At 35.6% G+C, this 27,053-nt stretch overlaps 2 protein-coding genes across 10 annotated transcripts in view; one reads left to right on the top strand and one right to left on the bottom strand.

Annotated features, from left to right (window-relative positions):
- LOC126854195 (patronin) overlaps positions 1 to 9,744 on the top strand; it is a 71,868-nt gene extending 62,124 nt beyond the window's left edge. For 4 of the 8 annotated variants that reach the window (XM_050600648.1, XM_050600650.1, XM_050600646.1 and 1 more), the window contains 11 exons: positions 80 to 254; positions 386 to 663; positions 1,004 to 1,297; positions 1,434 to 1,670; positions 1,876 to 2,053; positions 2,731 to 2,853; positions 3,453 to 3,548; positions 4,139 to 4,237; positions 5,622 to 5,816; positions 5,946 to 6,228; positions 6,381 to 9,744. In XM_050600648.1, coding sequence (XP_050456605.1) covers positions 80 to 254; positions 386 to 663; positions 1,004 to 1,297; positions 1,434 to 1,670; positions 1,876 to 2,053; positions 2,731 to 2,853; positions 3,453 to 3,548; positions 4,139 to 4,237; positions 5,622 to 5,816; positions 5,946 to 6,228; positions 6,381 to 6,525 — 2,103 coding nt within the window. In that variant the 3' untranslated portion in view covers positions 6,526 to 9,744. The remainder of the gene's footprint in view (positions 1 to 79; positions 255 to 385; positions 664 to 1,003; positions 1,298 to 1,433; positions 1,671 to 1,875; positions 2,054 to 2,730; positions 2,854 to 3,452; positions 3,549 to 4,138; positions 4,238 to 5,621; positions 5,817 to 5,945; positions 6,229 to 6,380) is intronic. The other 4 variants (XM_050600649.1, XM_050600647.1, XM_050600651.1 and 1 more) reach the window with 4 other exon arrangements.
- LOC126854192 (laminin subunit alpha-1) overlaps positions 8,736 to 27,053 on the bottom strand; it is a 189,155-nt gene continuing 170,837 nt past the window's right edge. For both annotated transcript variants that reach the window (XM_050600641.1, XM_050600642.1), the window contains 30 exons: positions 25,291 to 25,397; positions 23,908 to 24,091; positions 22,955 to 23,310; positions 21,338 to 21,535; positions 20,977 to 21,147; positions 20,596 to 20,759; positions 20,263 to 20,397; positions 19,787 to 20,042; positions 19,148 to 19,319; positions 18,740 to 18,961; positions 18,315 to 18,568; positions 18,092 to 18,203; positions 17,865 to 18,009; positions 17,483 to 17,792; positions 17,173 to 17,333; positions 16,919 to 17,057; positions 16,169 to 16,406; positions 15,876 to 16,049; positions 15,614 to 15,780; positions 15,241 to 15,399; positions 14,993 to 15,141; positions 14,581 to 14,868; positions 14,217 to 14,382; positions 13,706 to 14,125; positions 13,320 to 13,502; positions 12,855 to 13,189; positions 12,337 to 12,643; positions 11,724 to 12,162; positions 11,185 to 11,553; positions 8,736 to 11,088 (listed from right to left, as the gene is read on the bottom strand). In XM_050600641.1, coding sequence (XP_050456598.1) covers positions 10,946 to 11,088; positions 11,185 to 11,553; positions 11,724 to 12,162; positions 12,337 to 12,643; positions 12,855 to 13,189; positions 13,320 to 13,502; positions 13,706 to 14,125; positions 14,217 to 14,382; positions 14,581 to 14,868; positions 14,993 to 15,141; positions 15,241 to 15,399; positions 15,614 to 15,780; positions 15,876 to 16,049; positions 16,169 to 16,406; positions 16,919 to 17,057; positions 17,173 to 17,333; positions 17,483 to 17,792; positions 17,865 to 18,009; positions 18,092 to 18,203; positions 18,315 to 18,568; positions 18,740 to 18,961; positions 19,148 to 19,319; positions 19,787 to 20,042; positions 20,263 to 20,397; positions 20,596 to 20,759; positions 20,977 to 21,147; positions 21,338 to 21,535; positions 22,955 to 23,310; positions 23,908 to 24,091; positions 25,291 to 25,397 — 6,623 coding nt within the window. In that variant the 3' untranslated portion in view covers positions 8,736 to 10,945. The remainder of the gene's footprint in view (positions 11,089 to 11,184; positions 11,554 to 11,723; positions 12,163 to 12,336; positions 12,644 to 12,854; positions 13,190 to 13,319; positions 13,503 to 13,705; positions 14,126 to 14,216; positions 14,383 to 14,580; positions 14,869 to 14,992; positions 15,142 to 15,240; positions 15,400 to 15,613; positions 15,781 to 15,875; positions 16,050 to 16,168; positions 16,407 to 16,918; positions 17,058 to 17,172; positions 17,334 to 17,482; positions 17,793 to 17,864; positions 18,010 to 18,091; positions 18,204 to 18,314; positions 18,569 to 18,739; positions 18,962 to 19,147; positions 19,320 to 19,786; positions 20,043 to 20,262; positions 20,398 to 20,595; positions 20,760 to 20,976; positions 21,148 to 21,337; positions 21,536 to 22,954; positions 23,311 to 23,907; positions 24,092 to 25,290; positions 25,398 to 27,053) is intronic.

Genomic DNA, 27,053 nt, shown 5'->3' with positions numbered 1-27,053 from the left:
CGATTATTGAATTATACAAGAAAATAATGCTGCGATAATATATTGCGTTTTTTCAGTGTATATCTTTCTGTTACTTTAGGTTCATCGAATAAGTCAGTTAATTAGTGAAAGTCCCGAGCCGAAAAGATCAACTGTACATCACATCCCGATCTCATGCGAAAGTCCAACGGAAAAGAGGCAGGTTACTGCTTTGCACACTCCTGTACCAGCTCCTCCTGCCGATGATATGAAGCCACAGAATATATCTTTTATTGGTAATTAAATATATATATATATTCTCTGACATTTACCCGTATTTTATTTTGCAATTATATCTTTCTTTACTATCTCTTCTTTTATATTAATCTAAGAGAAGATACATATAAAAATCTTTTTTTCTTTTAAGGTAATGATGACGATATCGCGCAAGGTATTCGAGGCTTGAACATCACGTCTGGTAGTCGTACGTATAGAATACCGTCGCCAACCAGACCCGCGATATCGCAAAATTCCTTCCAACCTCATCCGTCTCTAAGGGAAACGATTTCGTCGCGTTCAGCCACTCCGGACGTCACGCCTCTCGATTCTACGGACGCTGAGAAAGGATTCTATATTTCCTTCGATAATGACGCTCCCAAGAAGCCGAAGCCGACTCTTAGGGTGAAAAGAATGTCCCCGAAGAAGGTAAGCGTTTTCTTGTTACAATCGAATCTCAACATTCTTAGTTTTTATTTACCTTTCTTTTACGTTATTCTTTTTTTATATGGATATTCATTTGTGATGTATCCTTGAAAAGTTCAAAGTTATTAGGAAAATGTATTTCAATTTTTGCTTTCCAAGGAGATAAAATATCTATTTCAAAAATGAATGGAGTAAAATAGATTGCAAATTTAAATTTTGATGCTAAGTCCTCGATATCCGGGATGAAGAATATGGTAGATTTGGTAGAGATAAAGTGAATTATCACATGCTATGTAATATTTATGTATAAATATTTCTAAAAAACAATTGATTATTTCTTCAGGAACGAAGTGTGTCGTCTTATATCGAGCACGAGGACTTTATGCGTTCTGAATCGCCTCCTGTTAGCGTAGTTGAAAAGCATAAGCAAGTGGAAGCTCAGCGAGAATTAGAACGGGAGAGATTGCGGCAAGCCGAAGAAAGGGAACAGCAGAGGCAAGAAATGAGAGACAGAGAGCTTAAGAGAGAAATAGAGAGGGAACGGCAAAGGGAGAAACAGCGCGATGGCAGCACAGAAGGACGACATGCTTCCGGAGTTGGTCTGGTGATTGGGAATCAACTTACAAATCCCGATCCAGTATGTGAATTACATTAATATTGATTACATTCAAACAATAATAATAAACTCTCTCCATATAGTTGCGCAGTCTTCATTTTTTTAACTCTTATAAAATTTTTGTGTATAAGATGCTTTTAATCGAATCTTTCTATAGAACTCTATGGACGAAATGGAGAAAAAGAAAGAGAGGATAATGCTAATGTCGCTGCAGAGAAGACAAAGACAGGAGGAAATGAAAGAAAGAAAGGAAATGGAGGCCCAAGCACGTAGGGAACAAGAGAAACTCAAGGCAGAGGAGAGAGCTCGTAAAAAAGAGGAAGAACGACAGAGGCGAGCCGCTATCTTGGAACATCATAAAGTGAAGAAGGCGATAGAAGAAGCGGAGAGAGAAGTGAGTGTGTGATAATTGTATAAACAATTGACAAACATATATAGAGGGATTTGACATTGCCAGTTTTTATATTCTCAGTAAATTTTATATATTATTTTAACATTTTTAATATATTAAATTTATATAATAATTATATAATGTATATATAAGTATATAATGCTTTATTTATATGGTTGTAAACTGTTTTTTGATCGTTTTTTCTTAGGGTAAAGTAATCGATAAGGAGCTCCTCAACGCGATAAATCCAGCAAAATTACGTAGCAAGACTGGAACCGCTCGACCACGGCCCAAAACGATTCACGGAGACGCTGGTACAGTGTTGGACTCCGGGGCTCTTACACCTAGTCGCGGAAAGAAGGGTTCCTCTTCTAATTTGAGTACAGGTGAGAGACTGCTGTTGCAAGTCATCACTTACAGAAAATGAATAATCTGTTACAATGATCGATACTTCTTGGGGATTACATAAGCAAAAGTGCAAAAAATTAAAAGATTTGTTGTATTAGTAGAATTCTGTTAAAAAGTAGAAAAAAAGTAAAATGAAAAAGAAAAGTTTTTCTTACAAATACTTATCTTTTCTCTCGTCTGCGAAAAACTAAAATTTCTATTTCTGCATTAATCACCAAGAAGATGGATCTTTTTACAAATTGGTTGTGCCACAAATGCATTTCCTCGTTATAATATTCTAATAGCAACAGTCTCCTCGATGTTGTACTGTAATTTGCATTTATTCGTTGCATGGCGAAGATTTTTTACAATCAGAGCCGTTTCCTTCTTCCGTAATCTTAGTGATGTCACTCTTGCTGTATTAATTGTTTTTTTTTCTGTTGCAATTGATTTTTTTTTTCTTTTACGAATTTTCACCCAATCACATATTCACGAGCTCCGAATTTTCTCGTCTATACTAGTTCATCATCGCGTCGATTATAGATCACTAGATCGTTCGATGAGCTAATAGAGAACATGCGCCGATTGATTGCACGGTCACGATCTAAGTGCCAAACTAGAATAGTACAGAAAATACCGAGCCGATTTTTGTTTTGCACTAACACACTTACTGTAGCGTCGCTGACCTCCCCGACGATGAGGCGAGACTACTACCGGGGCTCACAGGATAGTCTCACTGCTGCTCATCTCGATGACCGACGTTGTTCCGGCCCTCTTTATCGGGGCGGCAGTCTCAGGGGTATGCACTACACACACTCTCTCTTTCTCTGTCTCTCACTGCATTTATATCTAATACAGTACACAACCTGCAAATTTTTCTATTTTCTTTTTTTTTTCAAAAATTTTACATACAAAAATATCTGCGAAATTAAGTAAGATCTATTTAATTGCTATATATATGAAAAAAGAAAAAGGAGGATAATATTATCTGCGAATAAATATAAATATATAGAACAAAATATATTTCGTATATTCATATATTATATATTAATTATATGTGAAAAAAATTTGGAAAAGATATTTATTTAAATTTGATGACAATATAATTTATTTTTAAAAATAATTTTTTTTTTTTTTTTATTGAAGAAAAGTAATTAATCTTGAAAAACAAATTATACAGTTCACAATATATTTTCTCATAAAGACACGTTTATTTTATTGCATTTGTTTTTTAATTAGGCATGCTATTTATCTTGTTTTCTGATATTTGTAATTCGATGTAAAATGTATAGCGGATGTATATGAATTATTTAATATATATTTATAGATTTATAAGTAGTATAAAAACTCCACACTGAGTTAAAACCAATTGTAATAGAGATACCCCGTTTTTTTTAGTATCTTCCGTAGATTCGCCTGATGATGGTAGAGGCTCATCGCCTTGTCGCAGCGTGAATCAGCTCGGCCGACGTGGCTCTTACAAGACTTCTAGAGGTGGGTTCGATGTTGCCTATAACGATTTAACCGCGGGAATGCCGCAGGCTCTCTCTGTACGATTGTTCTCGTTTTTTAAACGTTGTTTGGCTTGAACAAAAGTAGACTCATTGCAGGATGTATCACACACATTGGTATGGGCAGAGCTATCAGAATCTTACGATGAATGTGTGTTCAGACATTTGATTAGCCTTTGATTAGACTTCTACGAGCGATCGAATAAGATCGCGACACGTTGCGGGTATGACTGCGTTTCTCTTTTTGTGTTTTTTTTTTCATCCTTTTTTTTGTTATTTTTATTTTTAATTCGACAAGTAGCGCCTTCGTAGTGAACATCTCTTTCAGTTGGAACGCAACCAGTTGTTCTGCACCAAAAACTGCACCGGCCACTTCAGTTCTCTCGATGTGTACCCCCTGCGGACATGACTTGTAGTTAGATTCAGCTCCTTCCTTCTTCCTTTTTTTCCCTGCTCGCTTCCCTTTCCCTACAAGATGCATACGATTGAAGCATCACTTTCCCAATTTATTCAATCTCTTTCTTTTGTACATGGCGTTTTGAGTGTAACAAGGCAAACATTGCGTTATTGCAGATGCGCAGGAGTCTCAACAACAGGTTAGAGGCAGGCCTAAATACCAGACTTACCAAAACTTTAAGGGGAGAAAGTCTAATTCCCTGATGAATTTGTGCGGTAAGAAGCACCACAGTGACTTGGAAATACGTTCGATCTCTCCCTTCTATATCGTGCAACAGTCTCAATGTGTCCCGTGTATATATATATATTATAATATATGTATTATTATCACACCGTCCCTCCGTTTTCTCGTAGGCAAAATAGCACACGCGCACTCACACGCACACACGTATACGTAGTGGCATGATGGTGACAGGCTGGAGTGCACAGGTGACAGTGGTACCTAAACGATTCATACACGCACGTCAATCAGCATTTTTCATCTTTCTTTTCCTTTTTAGTGTTAACGCAAAGTTCCCCCGACCTGGCTTCACAACGAAAGGAATCTTGTTGTTTTTCTTTTCGCGAGCGATATACGATTTATTATTATTGATTTGCGTAAAATGCTTCTCCATTTCCTGGCCGGCTTCGTCGAGGCGGAACTTTGTCATTTTCTTAGGACAACTCATTTTCGCTGCTGCTGCTGCTGTTGCCGCGTAGAGATGATTCGATTGAAGGCTTGTTTTGGGCTTGATGTATAGCTGGTTGTGGGTATATCTTATCGATCGATGTTCTTTTCAGATTTATTCTGTCAATGGTTGTGGTATCCGTCTATACGATAACCTTCCCGATTCATATATCTAGGTGTCCTGGTTTATCCCATCATCCCGCCTTCGATACTCCACTTTGTATCCCTTCGCTGTTTTTATTTCCAGGTATCATGGTGACGAGGTTGAATAGCATATTCATCGCAAACACGATGTTTAATCCGTGTGATTGAGACTCACCTTGTGTCTCTCGTGTTCTAAGTGCGAATGAATTTGCTGTATACCCATTTTTCAAAGTCAATAATCGATCGAACGTTTTTTCGCATAGCTCACGGATTAAACCGTTAGAACGAATAGCACTTGGTTGGTAAATCACATTAGCATTAATCAAAAAACTCATAGTTTCTATTATTAGTACATGTTAAAAATTTTCATTATATACATTAGACTCATTCTAGTACAGTCAGCAGTTTAATGGACTGATAGATACATAATGTTTCCGACCCTCTTATCAATATAATAAAATATATTTACTCTAGAAATAATTTTTTTATAAAAAGATAAAATTGCGAAAAGATAGATGCTTCGTACACCTGTAACAAGTGACTAATACGTTCTTTGGAGCGGTGGCTAACTATTATTATTAAAAAAGCAAAAATCTTTCTTCTGATTGCTTGTGGCTGACAAATCTATATGCAATCACAGAAAGATTATAATTAATATCGTCTTCTATTCGTCTTCATGAAAAGTATTACATGTTCGCCTCGCCTCGTTGAGATCTCTATCCTTACATACGGAGGGTGCGTTTGTAGGTGCGAGTAATGATCAAGATGGTATGATGTGTCGACATATAGATTCGGACAGCGGCTTGGGCAGATCGACGCCACCGAGACGCGCCGCCAGTCCAGGTATAGGCAGCATGAGGCATTTGACGTCACCCTCCGGCCCCGGCTCGCTACCACCCGCCCTGATGACGTCGAAGAAGAGGATCTACGACGATGGCAGTAGCGATATTAGCAGCACGCCTAGTTCAATGATGGATTACAACGGTAAATCAATGAGTATATATTTTATACTATCGTTCAGCACACTCGCACTATTTTGACAATTCTTAATTAAGTTACTAAGTCATATATTTATATAAGAGCTAAAGAATTAACTGATAAATCTCACAATAGGTCCGAGATTATATAAACTGCCGATAGCCAAGTCAAATCGCAACATAATGCTGAACGCCGTGGAATACTGCGTCTTCCCTGGTACGGTGAACAGGGAAGCTAAATCGAGAGTCCTAGAGGAGATCAGTCGATCCGAGAGCAAACACTTTCTCATCCTGTTTCGAGATGCCGGCTGCCAATTCCGCGCTCTCTACTCGTACTGTCCCGAACGGGAAGAAGTAGCCAAGCTGTACGGTACTGGGCCCAAACAAGTCATCGATAACATGTTCGACAAATTTTTCAAGTAAGCTTGAGTGATACAACATTTCCTTGATAATTTAAAAAAAATCTCTATTGATTAATTTTTCTTCGATTCTACTTTTTAGCTAGCTCTATGCATACTATAAATTCCTCTCGGTGTTATCTCAGTGTTGATCCTCTGTTCTTTTCTTGTAGATATAATTCCAGCGGAAAATGTTTTTCGCAAGTTCACACGAAGCATCTGACGGTGACCATAGATGCCTTTACGATACACAACAGCCTCTGGCAAGGGAAAAAGGTGAACTTACCGAACAAGAAGGACATACCACTCGTCATATAGTTTTACACAAGTGGTCACACACTTAACATTACGCTACCGTGCCCTCTGTTGTTCATAGTTACTATTTTAATACAGGCCCATATTAAATTAATGCGAATACATTGCGTTTCTTAGTCAATTTTATAAGGACAATTGATCGGTGCTGACCCCGATAAAGAAATCATCACATCGATGCGTAAATTCGCCCATCTCTCGTGATTCGCACGACGTCGCTTCTGAAAAAAAAAGGGAAGGATGGACGAGGGGGGAGCGTTGTTAGATAAACTGTTGCGCTTTTTTTTCCTTTCTTGTTTCTATGTTTTCTATCTTTTGTTAAGAACGTCAGCATCAATCACTGTGTCATAAAAATTTACCAGTATCTACTTATATATAAGAATGATTTGTGTTGTATACAATATACCCCCTTTTAAATACACCCTTCCTCCGATTTTGCGGACTAACTCGACATGTGTAACCGTCTTGTAATCGTGTAAATCGCCGTGTTGCGACTGTGTGGGCGTGCGACTGTACTGAATATTTGCATGTTTTTTTTTTTTAAGTAATTTTTTTCCTAAATTTATTCTGCGAAGCAGAGCGAGAAAAAGAGAAGGCGCCTATTCTTGCGCGCATGTATGTATGTGTTTATGTGTGTGTGTATGTGGATAATGCGATTTGCGCACAGGTCTTTTTTTTTTTTTTCATTCTTCGTCTAAGCTAGGGGTTTAAATTATTGAACGATTATATTATATTCTCTAGAGCGTTTGAAACTTTTTAAAGAGTATAAGGTAAAACTATGCGAATATGAGGGATCATTAATTTTACATGCAAATCGCTCACTTCGTTTTTTATTTCTCCGCGCTCTCTGTGTATAATTCGCCGCGATGCATCTCTACCAGAAAAATTTCATTTCTTTTTTATATTTTTATATGTATCTTTTTTTTTTAATTGGGAGATATTGCTTTTTGATACTCGTTTGTTATATTTTACCAGTTGAAATATGATATCGGCAGAATGCTCGTCGCGGCTCTCAAACGAATGGAAGACGATTGAATTAATGATTTCTCATGCTGCGTATTTCTATGCGATTTTCTCGCGACTGTTGACGATTGTAACGCGTAGCGCGATTCTTATGGTGTCCCTCCTCTTTTCTTTTTTGCGAGAGAAGAAATGATTTTGCAACGTGGTGGGTACGAACGGACAGCTCATGTAAGTGAATAAGTTTCTTGCTTAATTAGCGAATGTGTTTTCTTGTAAGGATGATGATGTTTGCGACATTATCGTTTCTGCGAGCGACAAACGCTGTGCAAGGCATGTATTAGTTTACGCCAAAGCGAATGATGTGTTTCGTCGAAAGATTAGATAGTTATCATTGTGTATAAAAGATGGATGTTTTTGCATAAGTATATTGTTGCCTCGCGGACGGGCTGCGGGGAAAGAAACGTTTGCTTTCCCTAGTTGCGCTTCGATCGTGTTCTTCATCGTCTTGTAAAGGGAAGGTGGATGAAATGGCTCGCCGTGTTAAAACTGCGAATTTTATCGATAGAACTTTTTCAAATTAATGAAACCTCGCGATTTTTTGCGAAAATTGATTATCTCGAGAGTCAATATTCCACTTTCCTCCGGAAGTATAAAAAGGAAACCTTATGTTATGAACATTGTAATATTGGACTAAGTGCGTAAAGACATTTAACGAATTGACAGCCTCAAACCTGTATTGAATTTTCTCATGGATATCCCGCCATCTCTAAGCGAAACTTCAGTCAGTCCGAACGAACAGATTTGTGTGTATGTGGATGATGTTAATTTATCGGAAGAACTATACTATATTTATTGTGCCATATAAATTCGACGTTCGCCTTTCGCGTGGGACTGGCATCGGCTTCCTATTCTCACTGAATGGATATCTATATATTTCTTTCAACGTCGTTTTCGACGTTGGTGTAAAAACAATGAGAGGAGAGAGAGGGGACTAGGGATAGGTAGACTTAAAGTAGACATTTTATACGACAATATCGGGGGTCTATCTCGTTTTTGTACGATTATTTTCGCTCCGGATATTTTCGTCCATCACGGGACGGGATCTATCCAAATATTGTTCTCTGATCATTTTGTACGATAAGTCTTCGACTCGGCCGGAATAAGCGTATCCGAGCATAGGTAGACCCTCCATATTCCGCGACGGCGTAACGAAACGTAACACAGGATTATTAAGGACACAAATACGCGACATATCGAATTTCGATGTTGAAGAGTATGTATTTTCAATTCGTATGGGATGCCAGTCAATCTGGCTTTATTCGTCCCACTTTTTAATCATCGTGTAACACGAGGGATTTATGAGATTAAACTCCGTCGAGATTACAGTAACCGAGAAAGAAGTTCACTGCTCTTATATTCCTGTCTATTGTAAATCTACCCGAATATTATGAAGCGAGAGAAAGAGAATTATCAGATAGAGAATCTTAGATTCAGAAACAGTCCGACCTGACAATATCGAACGTGAGGTACGCGCCATAAAAAAGAAGAAAAAGAATAAGATCTTTTTGAAATGGAGTGTAAATTGCGGTAAGTCCATGTGGTGATGATGTTTGAGGAGAGAGAGAAAGAGATAGATATGATTGCGATAAACAAATATATATATATATATAGTCACTAATCTTTAAGAGCCAATGAAAATAATGGCTTATGGAGATGGGATTGATTACATACAAAGTTACGACGTTACGAGAGATTTCTCAATGATCGCTCTTTTATGCTTAATATTATTTTTCGAAAAATAGATATTATTAGTGAGCTGATGGAAAAAAAAACGTGGCGCTAGAGACAGATGGGATAATTGAACGAAGACGAAAAAGGGGACGAAGGAAGGCAGAGAGAGAGAGAGACACAATTGCAAAAATTGCGGCGCGACGGAAATTTGTACGCCGTGATTTAATCGCGCTTACTAATAATAATAATAAACAATTATATCGTTACGTAAATATATATATAATTGCCGATTTTTATTGTCGCAAGAAATTTCAACACGTCAAGGCGAATCAGTTCTCCTATATCCGCGCCGCACGCGCGTGTCTGTAAATATATTATGTTTTTATATACATATAAAAAAACGAAACGTATACCTACCTACTCGACGATATGTATATTTATTCAGTACATCATGTAAGATTTGGGTCATAATTTACTGTTAGCATCTCTTCGCAGCGAATGTCATCTAAATAAAATTTAATAACCCACTTATGTGTATGTGCATGTGTCATGTAATAGACTCTTTATTCTTCTGCGAAGCAGGGCAAAGCTGATCTTAATCATTAATTCAAACTTAAATTGCATGTTTGTACTTTTTGTTTTGTTTTGGCGAAAAGTTTTAATACATATCTGTAAGAGTGCAATTTTATTCAAATTCCTATTTAAACAAAATGAATAGCTAAAAATCATAAGATTTTATCTTTTGTCTTCCTCTCTTTTTAAATCATAATTCTTTAACTTTTGGTGTTTAATCTTTGTTTTGAAAAAAAAGATGAAATTGTACCAAGTTTTTTTATAATGTTTATGACTTTCGAAAAGTCTGTAGAGATTTTAGAACAAAGTACAGATGACAGCCGTAGTTCTCTTGTGTGTGTGCGTATATATATATATATATATATATATATTTTATACATAATAACGGATGCGCCATTTGTTAATTTCATTTTTGCATATGTATAATATATTACAGTTCAACGTGAGAATGTGTGGGTGTATCGAGAGAGAGAATATTAAATATTAAAAATATTCATCATGTTCTTCGAACATATCTCTCACTCTGTGTGCATGATTAAAGGACACTTCTCTTATTTTTACAGGGCACTTGTACGTTTTTTTTTTTTCTTCGAAATCTTTAGATCTAAGATCGATTTCCCACAATGTACATATCGAGCTCCATACGAAGAATCTATTTGCTATAAAAGTATAAAACGTATAATTCGCGTTTTACTCTATCGTCGACGCGACGATCACGAGATTGGATCTACGTTAACAATAATAAATAATGGCTTTTAAATACTGATGTACACAAATTGTTTTGCGACGAGTAATTAAACTATATGGCAGTGGCTTTTTTCTCGCTATTTGCGCGTAAATACCTACGCGTTTCGCACGCGTACATACGACAAAATTGCTCGTACGTGCCATCATTTACATCTGTGGCGAGACCGACGCGTACGGTTTCTTTCTCTCTCTTCTTTTTTTTCCTTTAAGTTACAATCTTTAGCCTAACGAAACGATTTAGCATCTTTTGGCTTTATTAAAGTCTTACGTCTTAAAGAAATCGTCGTCTGCGAATATATGGCACGTTAATCCCGGTGCGACCGCGAACTCCTCGAGCAGTCTTTGGAATTATATATAAAAAAAAAAATGCTGATCGTCGAGGCAATTGTCTCTGTGTTTTCACGTTTCGCTATCATTGAACCGGGCAAGAGCTCAGATGAATGTTGTGCAGCTCGGCCATGTCCGTCCAGTCTCGTCTCTCCCCTCCTATCATCACATTCCTGATGCATCCATTGAAGTGGTCCCGCGTTATCAACGAGCCTTTCTGAGCGGATGCTGGAAGCAATGAATCCATGTTCGTTTATCATACAGGTTGGATAGGTGCGTATTAAATACGTGATTGAACGCCATACGCAATCGATACTTATTTACCTGGTATACCGCCTATATATAACGGGCCGGAGGCGGTAGAGCTCATGAAATGATAATTGACGTTTGTGGGCAGACCGTATTTCTGATCCAGCTCGTCCACCTTGAGCGCCAGCTCCTCGTCATTGTACACGGCCTGGATTCTATGCCATCGATTGTCGCAGATCGCGTAAGGACTTGCGAATCGTTGCTCTACGTATAATGGATTGCGGTCGCCCAGATCGCCCGACATGATCACCCGACCGTTGTTGAGCTCCAGCGACAGAGAGGGCGAGCCACCGGGTGCGCTAATCGACAGCAATACTCCGGACAGTTCCGACGTTCTGAATTCCAGTTGGAGTTCAAGCACGGCGCCCAGCTCGAAATTATTCTCTGAAAGAATGTGCAATGAAGCATCAAGATATTCTAAAGATTAAATTTAAGATATTAGAAATGTATATTATAGAGATTTATATTATCTTAAATTTAATATATATAAATATTCTTTAATAATTTTCATGTCGCTACAGTCCATTATATTTATCAATAATTTCACAACTCACGATAAACGGCGTACGCCTCGTCCTGGAAATATGCTCCGCTCTCGACGCTCGGGAAGCACTGGCCGACGTTAAAGGCTCTGCTGGTGGAGCCTACCATGTCGTAGACGTTTCCGTTGACTTTCAAGCCTCTAATACAACCCTTTAGAGTCTCCAGTTTGACAACTACTTTCTCTGGGATGGGCGTCCCACCGTCCGGAAGGCCACCAATATACATCATGGATGCCAAACCGATTCTCCTCGGTACTTTAATGATACGTGGTGTTTGGGTATCTACCAGTAGAGTAAGTTTTCTCTCATCATGACTGATGACGACGTGATGCCAATTGCCATCGTTGAATGGCGTTTTAAGCAGCATCTCCTTTTTCGGTTTGCCCTTTATTAGCAGAAGCAGCTGTCCGTCTCGAATGACCATCATCAGATAATGTTTCAATCTCAGGCCCTGTAAAATGTATAAATTAGTGAAATTATAAGAGACAACCATGAATAAAAAAAAATAAGAGCGGGAAACTCTCATAAATTGTGTACTTTGATAAAAAATTTATTAAATATAAATTTAGTTTTAAATAAAATTAATAATTAACTAATAATTACACACATGACCAAACTTCCTTACCGGAGTGATGAAGAGTAGCCCATTGGGATAGTACGTTCTAAAGTCAAATTCTATTGTGTACTTCTTTTCCCAAAATTTCTTAAAATTGAGATAGAGTTGCGTGTGACTGTGCGGCTTGTCGCCAAATTTCAGAGCGCCCGGTTCCAGCGAATAATAAGGCACCTTCTGACATCCTTCCGGTTGCGTGGACATTCCTCGGGACAACGATGCCGAGGGTGCGTAACTCGGCGTGTCCTTTCCCATACTCGGTCCCGGACGACCGATTAAAGCGTGATCGAAATTAACGGCATCGTCGAATCGAAGGATTCTGGAATCAATTAAATCAAATCACATAATACATATATTATTTTTAAAATGCTACAATAAAGTAAAATGATAATATTTTATAATCAAATGTAACAGTTGATAAAGATCTTGTTTGTTGTCATAATCGTGCCAAGTTTTCAATGATTTATTAATAATTATCTTTTAAATAATTACAAATAAAATTTAATTGGATTTAACTTTCTGAGACTTACTCGTCATTGAAAATTGCATCCTTGATAGCACCGTAAAGCGGTGTATTCGTAGCGACCATCTTGGTGTTATTGATGAGAGCTGGTAGTCCACCAAAAAAGAGTCCTCCGTTAGAATCGGGCGCTTTGATCGCGATACTGGTAGGTAATCTTCCTACGGTCTGATATGCATCATCGATCCTCAACTCTATCTCTTTCCTCTTCTTAATGACGGTGACTGAGTGATACCTTCCATCGTTGAAGGTGTTGTTCGATTGGAGAACCAGCTCGCCTTTGCCGGCATTCACGCGAACTTGCACTTGTCCATTGAGTATGCAAACAGAGTAATAGCTGTCTCTCTGAAAAAAAAATCAGAAACGTTTTCTTGACAATCTGTAATGTGCGAATAAATTTTGTTATAAATAGAATTTTATTCTAAACTACAATTTTTTTCACAAGAGAAACCGAATGATATTAATGAAGCCTTACTTTTGCTTCTTCTTTAAGGTTGTCACTCATTCTGTCTTCATGACCCTCGAACGTGGAGAGAAGCAGCATAGCTGCCTCTTGCATGGTTCTGAAGGAAAAACTCAGCACGGAATAAATTTTTCGCAAAGTGAATGCGGAATGCTCGAGATATCCGTCTCCATAAAATCCGACAATCCTCAATGGCTGTATTAAAAAAATATATATAAATTAAATATAAATTCATTAACAAAATAAAACCAGTTTACATTAAATTATAATAACTCGGAAGATATCTTCTAAAGAAGCACGAATAGAAATGAATTTATTTTAAGTATCTTAGACAAAAATTTGTACAATTTTTTACTCTCTTTTAGTTTGATTATTATGCAAAACAGAAGACAGCTCACTTTATTATTACAACTGGGCTCCACCCCGTAATACTGTTCGGCCATTGGATCGTAGCCTTCCTGCACTACGATATTAGCCATGCATCCGAGGAACGACACCTGCGAGGGCAACATCAGCTTTTCGGCGCGGAAGCTCGGCGGCAGCCCGCCGATGTAATACTTGGCTTGCGCCAAGTCTGGAATGTCTTCCTTCTTGGGTTGAGGCGTGGGTGCACCGATTCGCTTGTCGTTATCGCCCCCGATGCTCAGACTGCACTTCTCGATGTTCTTGCGAACTTGATACTGTCGAAAGGCGTCCACCTTCGTCCAATTGCCGGTGTTGTACTTGTATGTCGAGGACATTTCCATACTGACGTTCCCACCGTAGCCGACGTGGAGGATCACCCTGCCTTCCCGCAGGAAGATCATGATGTGCTGATTCTGCTTATAACAAAAGTAAGAAGTTTCAAAAATTAAACGGTGGATTATATTATGTTACGTATACATAAATTAAATTTAAATACATTCATACATCTTTGTTGATGGCCAGAAAGAGCAATGCATTTTCATCATATGTCCGAAAACTGATTGAGACTCCGAACATATATTTATTGTACGGACCAGACGAGACTCTTTTCCTCACGGCATATCCCTCGCCGTTGAAACTGTAAGCTATATCATCTCTGGCATCTTCCACTCTACAAAACGAACGATTATATTTTACATAATTAAATTACTGAAGATAATTTATGTTTGCATGTATGAAAATGTCAATAGTATAAAATCTATTTAATTTAATTTAATTTAATTTAATTTAATTTAATTTAATTTAATTTAATTAGGATAGACGTAAATGTTAAAGAGAAATTGAATTAATAGCTTTCACAGCAAATTACCCTTCAACGCAAGGTTTGCAAGCCCTATCTGGCGCGGTCGTAACGAAATTCCAGAGACCGATATGTCTTCCGTCGAGGATCACCTGATGAATACAGCCCGGAAGTCCGTTGGTAGCCATCAATTTCGTCGGCCTTCTCTGCGATTTGGGAATACCTCCTATCCACACTCGATCTGCAGGTAGAACGTCGAAACGACCGTACTCGGGGTTGGTCGAATTAATAACGGGAAGATACTTTCCGGATGTCGACGTCTGTCTATGCACGCTCAGCTTGCCTGTGTGTCGAGTTCTGAAGTTGCCAAAAAACATTTGATTATTTTGATTATTTGAAATTAATGTTGTGAGGCATCACTTAATGATCCGTTAACTAATTTTTATGACGCCAAATAATTTGCCTGATAATTGTTCTCTACCTTTCAGCCTCGATCCGATACCAAAATCTGTCATTCTGCAAATCGCCACTTTCGAGAACTTCAGGATGCGTCAAAACACCTGTACCACCACCGACGTTCCACAAAAATCGCACTCTTCTATCAACTATTTCTAAAGCAACGAAATCATCCTGCAGGAAATTAAAAAAAGTTTTGGAACATTACATATATCATAATTTTCATCTTATTTGAATTGATAGATTAATATATTGTGTTATTATAGCACGTACATTAATTCCGCTGGGCAAATAAAACAGAGAACCTTCTTTACGCGCAGTTGGAAGCGCGAATGTCATCACGATCGATGTCGTTGCTGAAGGTTGTAACATCGTCGGTCTGTACGAACGGATACATTCCTTACCCTCCTCCGATCTCATAGAGACGCGAATCTAAAGTAATGATACGTTATTTTAATATTATCATATTAATTATTTCATTATTATCTATTAGTTCTTATTAATTAAAAATTTAGCAAATCCAAGACTCGCATGGCATAGTATCTAGCAATATGATAATAAAATAATTTACGTAGAATCGATCTTATTTTAATTTGTATTATTATTATAAATTATTCAAACAAGTGAAATAATGAATTATAATTACCCCGTCAGCGGTGTTTCGGGCCTCTGCAATTTTATCTTTGAGATTCTGCAATTTTGTGGCTAATGTATCATTCCACTTGTCAAAGACGGCTTTTCGTTTCATCACAGCATTGGACAAGCTTATCAGCTTAGCATCGGCTGTCTTAATATTGCTCATTGTCTCTGACACTAAAATCCATATATTTTCATGGCACTATTTTTTTATCTTTACACAAATATTTCTAAAATTATTTAATTAATAATTAAGTCAAACAAAACGTTACATTTTTCACTAGCCAAGCTAATCTTTGAATCGCCTTCGCGTTTTAAATCCTGTAATTTCGGCTTCAGTCTGTCGGCGATGCCATGTTTGTAATCGTCGATCAATCGTTGCGTATCACTTGCAGACTTCGTTACTTTGTCGTTCTTCTCCAAGATATTCACTAGATCCTCATGCACTGATAAAAAGATTTTTGTTAATACAACATTGTTATTTGAAATTTCTTTTATAATACGGCAAACATTGCTTTCTTGAAGTTTTTAATATTATTGAATAGATTGTAAAATACAGATTTACATTTTTTGCTATTGCTCTGCAGCTCTCGTAATTTCACATTTATCTCATTGTCGTTTATGCCAGTGCTGTTCAATGTATTCTTCAGCACGAGCACAGCTTGCTTCTGAGTCTCCAATTCGGTGTTTGCATTCTTGATAAGTTTATCGTGCTCTTTCGCTGTTTTCCACTGCTGTGAAGATTTGTCTAATATTTCCTTGGCATTGTTCAGTAGCGATTTCTGTCCCGAAGGGGGGAAAGCCTTGAGAAAGCATCTATATTACATTTATAGCCAACTCTCAAAATTTTATTACTACGTGATTAAAAACAGAAAATCAGAATTCGAAAGAAGAAAAATATATAATTAATATTTATTATTTTCTAAACATAATCTAAACTCTTCTAAAGTAAATCTTTATTCCAAAATATTTTATCTAAATTTTAATTTTTCTTTTTATCGAGATATATGTTTCTAATCCTATAAATCTAACAACTGCATTTCGTCGAATTTTATTTCCCGCGATAAGAAGTGGTGCGATAATAAATTAATAAATACTGAACATCATTAAATTATATTAATAAATACTAAAATCATCAAATTATAACACAAATTTTATTATGTAATAAATTCCATAAAAAATAAAAAGAGATTTCTCAATGCATATTGGCTTCAATCGACAAAATTTGATTTGATCAAGAAAAATGAGAAAGGTATCTCATAAAACTTTAGGATTTAAAAGTATCACATATCTATCCTTAGATATCGTTTCTTACCTTTCCATGCACTTCTTCGATAATTTCCTTGGCTGCCATCGCGGTAATTTTCGCCGTTTGCAGACCGTCGACAATGTTCTTGTAGGCCTGGCTGGCTTTCAAAGGACTCGCCGCAATGTCACGCGTCTCGGCAAAGAGGCTGCTCGACAGAAAGGTAGACTTTATCGAATTGTCGTGTTGCTTCATTCGATAACATTTTAGATTTAAAATGCGAGGCATCGATCGAATTAATTATGCTATGGGCGCAACCTTACCTGACGTACTGGTCGACGTAACTGGACAGATTTTTCGCGTGTTGCACCGCCGGCGCCACATATTTCTTGGCGTACTCGTAATTTAGTTGGTATTGGTGTTCCTCCTTCATAGTGAGTTCCTGCGTTGAGTTCGCCAGTTTATCTCGCCAGTCCGACTGATCCTAAAAATCGACAAACATATTAATGAATTAAAAATATGCAATTGTTTATTATCGAAGATATTTTCTCTATCGGCGCATTGATTTTTTCCGTTCATAATTTTATATCATTATTATAAATTATTTTTAAAATCATGAAAATATTTACGTACTTGAATGTTGTTCCCCGCGTCGAGCAAACTGAGAGCCTCATCAATGAGTTTCTTTCCGTCGGTTATCGATTCGTTTGTTCCATCGTGTAACATTTCGATACGAGTACACTGATTCTTAGTTTCAATGAATGTCTTGTTGATATGATTGTACAAACCATCGTAGCTAAATAGCGTTTCCATGGTGTTTTCTACGACTGTTCTCATGTCATCCAATTTTATCTCGTAATCTTTAGCATCGTCCTGAGCGGCTGATAAGGGCTCAGTTACGTCGTAAAGAGAGTTTAACCATGCCACGTATTTGGTAACGGCACTATTAATAAAAGACATCGTTTAACATATTTATTAAAATTTTTTATTTAACTAAAAAGAATAATATACTTACTCAAGGAAATTTTCCACCACCACGACTTTCTGGGCTATATTGACAGATTTCAGATGATTCAAGATCATCTTTCCCGTTTTTAAGGCCTTCTTGATTTCTATTCTCCTGTTGTCATTACTGTATTGATTGAGTTCCAAAGTCGTATCTGCGCAATTGGAAAAAATTGCATTAAAAGAGTATTTCTATTACGATGCAATTTTTCAGTAATAATTAAAATGAAATAATACCTTCTATGTCTTTTTTTATATTATTAAGCATGATCTTTCCGGTAAAAATATTATTTTTCAAGTCGCCACTCTTGATCTTCAAGGTATCGGCATAGTTTGCACACTTACTCATCTGCAAGTTAGAAATACAAAAAGATATGTGAAATAACTTATAAGAAAAAATCGCATAACATTTGAATCATATCATTACAATATTAAATCCAGTAATATTACAATTACATACGTTTCTTAACATAACTTCAACATCTTCCGCAAGTTTCTTATATTCTTGCCAAGGTACATTCTTCATTCTTTGCTGCAGACGAGTCTGTAGTTCCAATTCTTTGAGATGTGCGGTGACGATGGAATCGATATACGTTAATTCTTCCCACGGAGGTGGAATATATCCGTCTCCTATGTGACTCGTTCCTGCAGCCAACTTGTCGGACAGCGTTGCGACGGTATCGAGTAAAATTCCTGTGCAATTGTCATTGCACGCTAAACACGACAATATAGCGTAATATAATAAAACGATAAGTGTACATTTATAACAGTTATATTATCAAAAATTGATAAAATAACACCTCAACAACATTTTACGCAACTTTCATATTTCTAGGTTTATAAAACATTAACGTGATAAAGTTCTGTAGTAGTCAATAAACTTACAAGTGCAAACGTCATTTATGTAAACGTGACGATATGCCGTGCACTGGGAACAATCCCTGCCCGTAGAACCGGACTTGCACTTGCACTGTCCTGTCTCGCCGTCGCAGGTGTCGCTCAAACTTCCTGCCAAGTTGCAAGCGCACGGAACGCACTTGCCATCCGGGAGACCAGGAGAGCCGTAATAGCCGTAGGCGCAACGTTCGCATTTTCTACCAATGTAACCTGCGACAAACAACGTATAAAAAAAAATAGAAACATTAATCTATTATAATATAATAGATTCGTAGATAACTAATATTTAAGATCTTAAAATTGAAAGTATTTATTAAACATTCTCGCGCGATTTGTTCTTTTAAGATTTGAAGTAAGATAAAATTTTTTTCTTTTTTTATATCCTTGTTCACATACCTGGCTTGCAGTGACAAATGGGTTCATTGTTTGCACGAATTACGCAAGTACTTGAAAATCTTTTGTCGACCTGTGGGCAAGGACACGGCTTGCAGCCCCCAAATTCCGGGTGACCGTAGAAACTGTCAGCGCAAACATTGCAGTGTGCACCAACCGTATTTTCTTGGCAGTTCTGTAACACAAGAATTTTCAATATTTTTTCAATATATAAAAAATTATTCAAAGCTTATTCATATGTGTGTGTGTGTGTGTGTAAAATCTAAAATATTTATTTATGTATTTTCACATATAACTATGAAAAAATCGTTGACAGGATTAAATAATCCCGATTTCTTTTAAACTTCATTATAAAAAACATCAGGACATATTTATCATTAGAAAAAAGTACAAAGTAAGCTTACTATTAGTATAATTAAACATAATTTAATTATACTAATTAATATGTAAATAGTATGTATGCAATTATTTCGAAAATATGCCTGCAAACGATGCAGATTCGAAGAATCTTCAATAAGAAATTTATCTTGTACCAACTTCAACTCATCTCCTTGTACTACTTGTCCCTTACCACACTTCCTGTCGCGCTATCATCTCCATGAATAGCGTATACTTATAGGAAAATGTTAAAGTAATGCTTACCAAGCAATATCCCGTCTCTCTGTCGCACACATCGGATCTCCCATTACACTGGCAGCGTCTGGCTTGTCCGACAAGATCAATCACGATGGTGGACGTGGCAGTGGTGTTCTTGTACCACCTGTAGAAGCCAATGCTGGGATCCTGGCAGGATGTGCCGTTGTATTCCAAAGGGCATTGGCAGATTTCCACTCCGATCGCCAACGGTGGCGAGTGCGTGGGCGTCAGGACGGCGGCGTCAAGGGATGCCTCCAAGAGTCTGAACGACATATGTAAAATAGTGAACGTTATCACAAAAATTTTTATCACTTTCTCTCATTGTATATATGTACTAGGATTTTTTTTGTTTTTTATTTTCAAATTTTTATTGCCGAGAATTATTAAATACCGAAATTGATAATGCAAAATAAACGTAATTTATTTTATTGTAATTTATTTTATTCTCTCCATGAAGTGATTATTTTTTTAATTATACGTACGTGGTTTTTGTAAATTCGCCATTGTCCGAGGCTTTCACAAGGATATACTGAAGATTCTGTAATGCAACCATTAGTAACTCCCTGGAGACTTTGTAGTCCGGTCTGTTTTGTAATTGCCACAGCGACTCGTGGAATCTAAAACAATATATTAGATATAAATACGTTCATTGTGTTTGAGAAATTAGAAATCCAGAGTCTTACATAAGTTAGAAATTAGTAAGAAATCTTATATAATATAATATATTCGTCTAATTAAATTAATTTGCATTCGATAATGTATATTTCTCTTTTCAAAATTAATTATACTGCATATTATTAGAAACTGCTAAATACCTGACTTCATAACGATTATCGTTCACCGGTAGATGCAGATAATATTCCAAGACAATCTTATTATTGCCTTGCAATTGCACAATAGGATATCGAAGGTTCGATCTGAAAGGTATTCCACCTTCCGTTAAGGTTTTAAAGCGTAAGAATCCTCCGTAAGAGACCACCTTAAAGCATGTGAATACATTTAACATTTTAAATAATTCAAACAAAAGAATATCGCATATTCTTGCATAGTATTTATATAAAAATTGATTTAAAAAACTAGCGAATAAATTTGAATAAAAAAATTAAATTTAATAAATTAAATTAAATAAATTTTTTTTGCATTTAGCAAATTGCATTTACAAAGATATAATGCTTAAAAGTGAAAAAAAAAATTACCTTGTCGCCTAGGAAAGAATCCGGCAATCTCCAATATAAAGGATAATTATAATAAAGATTTGGCGGCAACGTAACGTCACCCTCGGATCCAGGAATTACAGAAAGGCCATTCGTCACATTCAAACCACCGTTCACCGTTGGCAGTATGGTCGTGGAGCCAAAGGTCATTATCTATTTATTAATCACATGATAAATATAATAAGATAAATGTCACTTAACAATATTTATCAATTTTTGCAATCAAAATTTTTTAATTAAAATAAATCCTATTGTCCATTTAAAAATATAATCAGATGAATATCATTTAATAATATTTATCAATTTTTGTAATCAAATTTTTGACGATTAAAATAAATCCTACTGTTACATCGCTGGCTGTTTCATTGATGTAGAGAACTCGAGGATGTGTTAATCTGCGTTGACCCCAACTGAGTCCAGCCTGTTGACACAGTGTGCTTCTTCCGAAGCAGAAGCACTCGGTGCATCCTCTGGCGTTGTCCACCGCAAGACCGAACGTGCCTTCTCTACATTGATTGCACTGTCGCCCAACGACCAATTCCTTGAAAATTATATTTCATTAATGCGTTTCTCAGATATATCATTCGAAAGCAAATATGAATATTTTCAAAGTTTGGAATTAATTTTAAAATAAAAACCGTAAAGTGATAATATATATATTCTAGAATAATTCTTCAAAATTTTTTATTTCTAAATTAAATTTCTGTAAAGTAAAGATCATTATTTTGTTTAGCGGATACTGAAGATTTCTACTTTGCATTCAATCTTTTCATTATTTATACTCGTGTAAAAAATTGATAAATCACATTTTGCAAAAATTCACCAATTATTAGAAGAATTTCAGATATATTTTTAACATTTTTGTTTGTATAATAATTTATGTATAATACTTAATAGTTTAAACAAATACTTTTCGTCATTAAACTAAAAAATCAAAATAAAATGACAGAGTAGTTTCAAGCGCGCCTTACATTTTCGAGAGAGAATTATTTTTAAGTTATTTAAAATTTTCCTCTTCTATCACTTTTTTTTTAATTTGCTTTCTTTTAACAGAGTGTCTATTCAAAGCTTGTAAAAAAATTCCCTGAATATTCTCTGAGTTTTCAGATAATTTGTTCAAAATTTTAGATAAAATTAGAGAATTTTTAAATAAAACTTTTAAAAATAAATTTCTTTTTATGTGCGTTTTTAATGCTTTTTACTCATACAAAGAAAAAATAAACCACATAAATTTTTAATATTAAATTTAAAAATATACTGAATGAGAAAAAAAAATTGAATTTTGTAAGATAGCATTTTTCATTTGTGTAATATTTTCATTTTCTGTTAATTGTATCAATTACAATAAAAAATATATATTGCTCAGTATTTTATGCTATGCACTGCATATATAGGGTGTTCTAGACTACCCGTACACCTTTTCTTTCAAAAACTAAGCATTTTAGAGAAAAACGTTTTAAACAAAAACTGTATGGTTTTGAGGGGAACATAAGATGGTGTCATTGGTTTGACCTTGGATGGCATCTTTAAGGTCAAGTCAAGGACATCTTTAATTTCTTAAATGGACTCCCCTATTTTTTATTGCATATTCTTATAGCTTATGTCGAGAGCTTTCCAAAACACTATAATAAAGTATTTTTTCATTAAGAATTTTTAAAATTATTTTGTATCTGAAGTGTACGGGTAGTCTAAGACACCCTGTATAATCAAAGAGAGAAAAATGTATATTTATAATATATTTCAAACATACAATTCACAATTATTGACCAATCGGATTGTTAATGCTTGCAATATAAGAACAAAATTCATAAATAAATAAAATTTCATAAAATTCCTTGATTTTTCAAAATAAAAACAAAATCTCTGAGAATTCCAGCTTTCCTAAATTTTTCCACGAAGTAGACATCCTGTCAGTCTTTTTTTTTATACATACTGATAAACTTTGCTCTTTTGGTCTCACCTTGCAGGGACACTGTCCCTTATCATCGCACTCGCAGACACCGTCCTGGCATTGCGTCGTCCCGGCGACGTTACAGCCGCAAGGCCGGCATCTCGGATAACCGTAGTACCCTCTGGCGCATCTTTCGCACCTGAGCCCGTCGTAACCGATCCTGCAGGGACACTGACCCTGATGATCGCATTGGGATCGCGTGGCGCCCAATGTGCAGGCGCAGGGTCTGCAGCCGATTTGTGGCACCAGATCCCAAGCGCCGGGTCTGCACCGGTCGCAGTGCTCGCCGTAGGTCAGCCGGGGACATACGCAACGACCGGTGTCGGGGTCGCACACGTGACCAGGTCGCACGCACGGATCGCACACTGTGAGACAATCGAGACTTTTATTCTCTGTTCTATCTATACAGCGAGATTTTATGGAAGGGAAGATATAGATGTAGCGCACAGCAGAGTGTCTTAGAATTAGCGGGTGGCGTGAAATTAAAATTATAAATAAAAAACAAGCCACGTTTTTTTTCAAAAAAAAAAAATAAAATTTTTTTTTTTCTTTAGATATTTAGTATTTTTATATATTGACTGCTGCAAATTAATTTTTCATTATTTTTAAGATTTTTTTAGATGATAGATTTGAATTAACATTTATTTAAATTTCAATTGGCTATATAGTTTATGTAATTATTATTTTTAATTAGGTAAAAAAATTTCGAAAAAAAATTAATTAAAAATATAAGAGCTTTAGTTTTTTTTTATTATATTAACAAGAAAATATGTAAAAAATAATATTACATTTAAAAAAATAATGAAAGAAAAACAAAATTTATTTTTTTTTTTCAATAAAAAAATTCGTCCTTTTTCGATTGTTTTTTTTTCAATAAAAAAAAAAAAAGTTTTTTCTTATATCTCTGTGTGAAATATTATTTCTTGTTCAAATTAAATAAATGTTAATTTGATCTGACTTACGTTGACAACCGTTCGATGAAAATCCATAATACCCAGAGAGACAAGTGTCACAATGCAAGCCACTTACACCCGGCTTACAATAACATCGTCCTGTATCGCTGTGACAGGAGGTGTTGTAGGATCCTATGGAATCGCAGCCGCAAGTCGTGCAACCCGCCCCCGTTGCCAGACCCCAATAACCAATCTAAATAAATTATAATTAATTCATAGAGTTAAGGATATCTTCCTCGAATTGCAAAGAGATCGGTATAAATAATCAATTTATTATTATTTTAAAAGTTTTACGTTTTTTTCTAGTTTATAAAATGCAATTTTAAAGAGAATTATCCTTTAGCTTTTATAACTAAATTGAAATCTAATTGTCATGTATTATATAGGGTGTCTACTCATAGTTTATGAAAAAATTTCGTAAGAATTCCCTGATTTTTCAAATAATTTGTTTAAAATTCCAGGTAAAATTAGAGAATGTTTAGATGGCGTTTTTAAAAATAAGTTTTTTTTTACGTGCGTTTTCTAATGTTTTTCACTCATATAGAAGAAAAACTTTTAACCATTTAAATCAACCATTTAAATTTTAAATATTAAATTAAAAAATGTGGACTAAAAAGAACTGAATGACTTTTGTAAGATAAGCATTTTTTATTTGCATTATATTTTCATTTTCTCTCATTAACTGTAAGAATTACAATAAAAAATGTGTACTTGGTATTTCGTATTCAATATTGTTTGCTATGACAATGACCATATAATTAAAGAGAGAAAGATATATATTTATAATATATTTCAAACATATAATTCACAATCATTGACCAATCAAATTGCCATGATGCTTACAATATAAGAACAAAAATGATGAAAAGGAGAGTTTTTGAAAAGAGAAGAATTTGAAAGGAATTTTTGAATTCCTTAAATTCGAATAAAATTTCATGACAATTCCCTGATTTTTCAAAGTAAAAACAAAATCCTTGAGAATTTCAGGTTTTCTAGATTCCTCCTGAGAGTAGACACCCTGATTATCGCAATGTTGCGAAGAATCTATCGCGCGACTTGACTTGTTCACTGATTCCGATAACGAATAATACGAATAATGCTATCATATCTGGCGATATAATCCATCATGGATCAATAAATTTTTTTCCGATACCCGATACAGTTGCATTAAGAAAAGCAACGTATTTGTCTTCGTTACTAGATGCCTGTCTAGATAATGCAGCTACGTTACAGATCACCGAGTTTATCTTAATCGGTGCTCAATATTGTATTACCAACTTGATTCTCTCTCTCTCTCTCTTTCTCCCTCTCCTCTTTCTCTGACCTGAATCTTATAATATTACACACAATGTATTTAAACATGCAATGTGATTCGTAAGTTGAAGATTGTACCTTGCATTCGTCGCACTGCCTACCGATAACTTGCGGTTTGCACTGACATTGCCCGGACACGATGTCACAGGCTGAGCTCACGGAGCCCAAGTTATTGCAGCCACATCCTGCAATCATAAAAAAATATTACCCGTTATTAAAAATGATAATCGATCCTCCCTATCTCTTCTTTTTCAGGGAGTAATCCATTCATTTTATAAATACGATTAAATATTTTTAATTAATAATGAAAAAAAAAAAACTGTCAATAAATCAAAATGCGAATCTTGCGAAAAATTTTTCCTTCCGGAAACTGATAATAATATTTTGAATATATTATTCCCAAAAATATTATTCCAATGTCGACGATTTTCGAATAACAATAATTTGCATTGTTCCATTCTAAGTTCTAATGTGAAAAGAAGAAGGTGTGATTTTAAAAGCGACGAGAGCCGTAATTAAATAATCATCGAGACAAGGCGCCGACAGCGGTCTCATTAATAATTCATACAGGCGCCATTCTCGCTAATTACACATTACACTAACAAACGTTTGCGCCGCGTCTCTAATCGATTTGGCGCGGCGCGAAATACACTTTCGGGGCCGTCGTCGCGCGATAAGAGAGCTCGCCGGTCGCACGTGCACGCCGCGCCGGCCCGGTCACGTGCGAGCGGCGACATTTATGCGGAGATCTCGGAGCGGATTTTGCAATTAGCGATGCCCGTCCGCCGAGCGCCGGGGCGCATTGTATTCAAATGCCGCAGACGACGACGTCGGCTGTCGTTCCATGTCGGCCCGCGGAAATTATAAATTATGCATGATCGCGTCAGGCAGTATCACGGTCGTCGTCGCGTAGTGATTCCCCGATTAACGGCAGCCCTTTACAAAGGGATTACGCGCGAGAATTGACGCAATCGCGTGTTTACACGCCGCTGCGACTTCATTGAATGATATCTCAGAGTAGAGATGTAGAAGAAGCATTTTTTTTCTAATAAAAAAAAATAATTGAGAAAACCGTGCTTTTTCCATTACAGAAAAAAAAAACAATTTTTGTTTTTTATTATTATTTTTTTTTTAATACAAAATTATTTCTCTTTATATTTTTTTCGTTAATATAAAAAGAATTAAAATTCTTATATTTTTAATTATTTTATTTCAAAACATTTTTATCATTTTAATTCATTTTCTTTTCTTAATTTCATCTCTACAATTTTTATCTCATGATATTTTTCGATAAATTTAATAATTTTGTGTTGTTTTAAGTTGCTTGATAAAAATTTTTTATTTTGTTTTTTTTTGTGATTTTCTTCAAAAACAAATAATTTTCTAAAGGACTGTTATATTTAGTTCAATCAATTTCCCACGAATCCCCAAGATTTTGGTATTTAATTTCGTGACACCCTGTATATAGTCGTCTTCATCAATTAATTTTTACGACAAAAAAGACACCAGACGATGGTCTAAAATGCATTGCGAGATGCAAACAGGAATGCTCATAATAACATCGATTTTATCGATTCGGTAAAAACTTAAAAATCGATCGATCTTAAATTTTTTATCTAATTAAAAATAGTAATTACATACATATATATAGCCAATTGGAATGCGAGCCTCATTTAAATAATTGTTAATTTAAATCTATCATCTAAAAAATTAAAAATAAGAAATAGTTAAAAATTAGAAAATTAATTTGCAGTAATCAAAATATGAAGATGTAAAATATCAAAAAAATTTGAAAAAAGACGGGACTTGTTTTTTTTTTTTTTTTATAAAAAAACTTTTTT

Source organism: Cataglyphis hispanica, chromosome 13 (assembly GCF_021464435.1).
Source record: "Cataglyphis hispanica isolate Lineage 1 chromosome 13, ULB_Chis1_1.0, whole genome shotgun sequence".
NCBI classification, from domain to species: domain Eukaryota; kingdom Metazoa; phylum Arthropoda; class Insecta; order Hymenoptera; family Formicidae; genus Cataglyphis; species Cataglyphis hispanica.
Note: the sequence above shows the minus strand (reverse complement) of the source record. Positions and strands in the feature narration are given on the sequence as shown.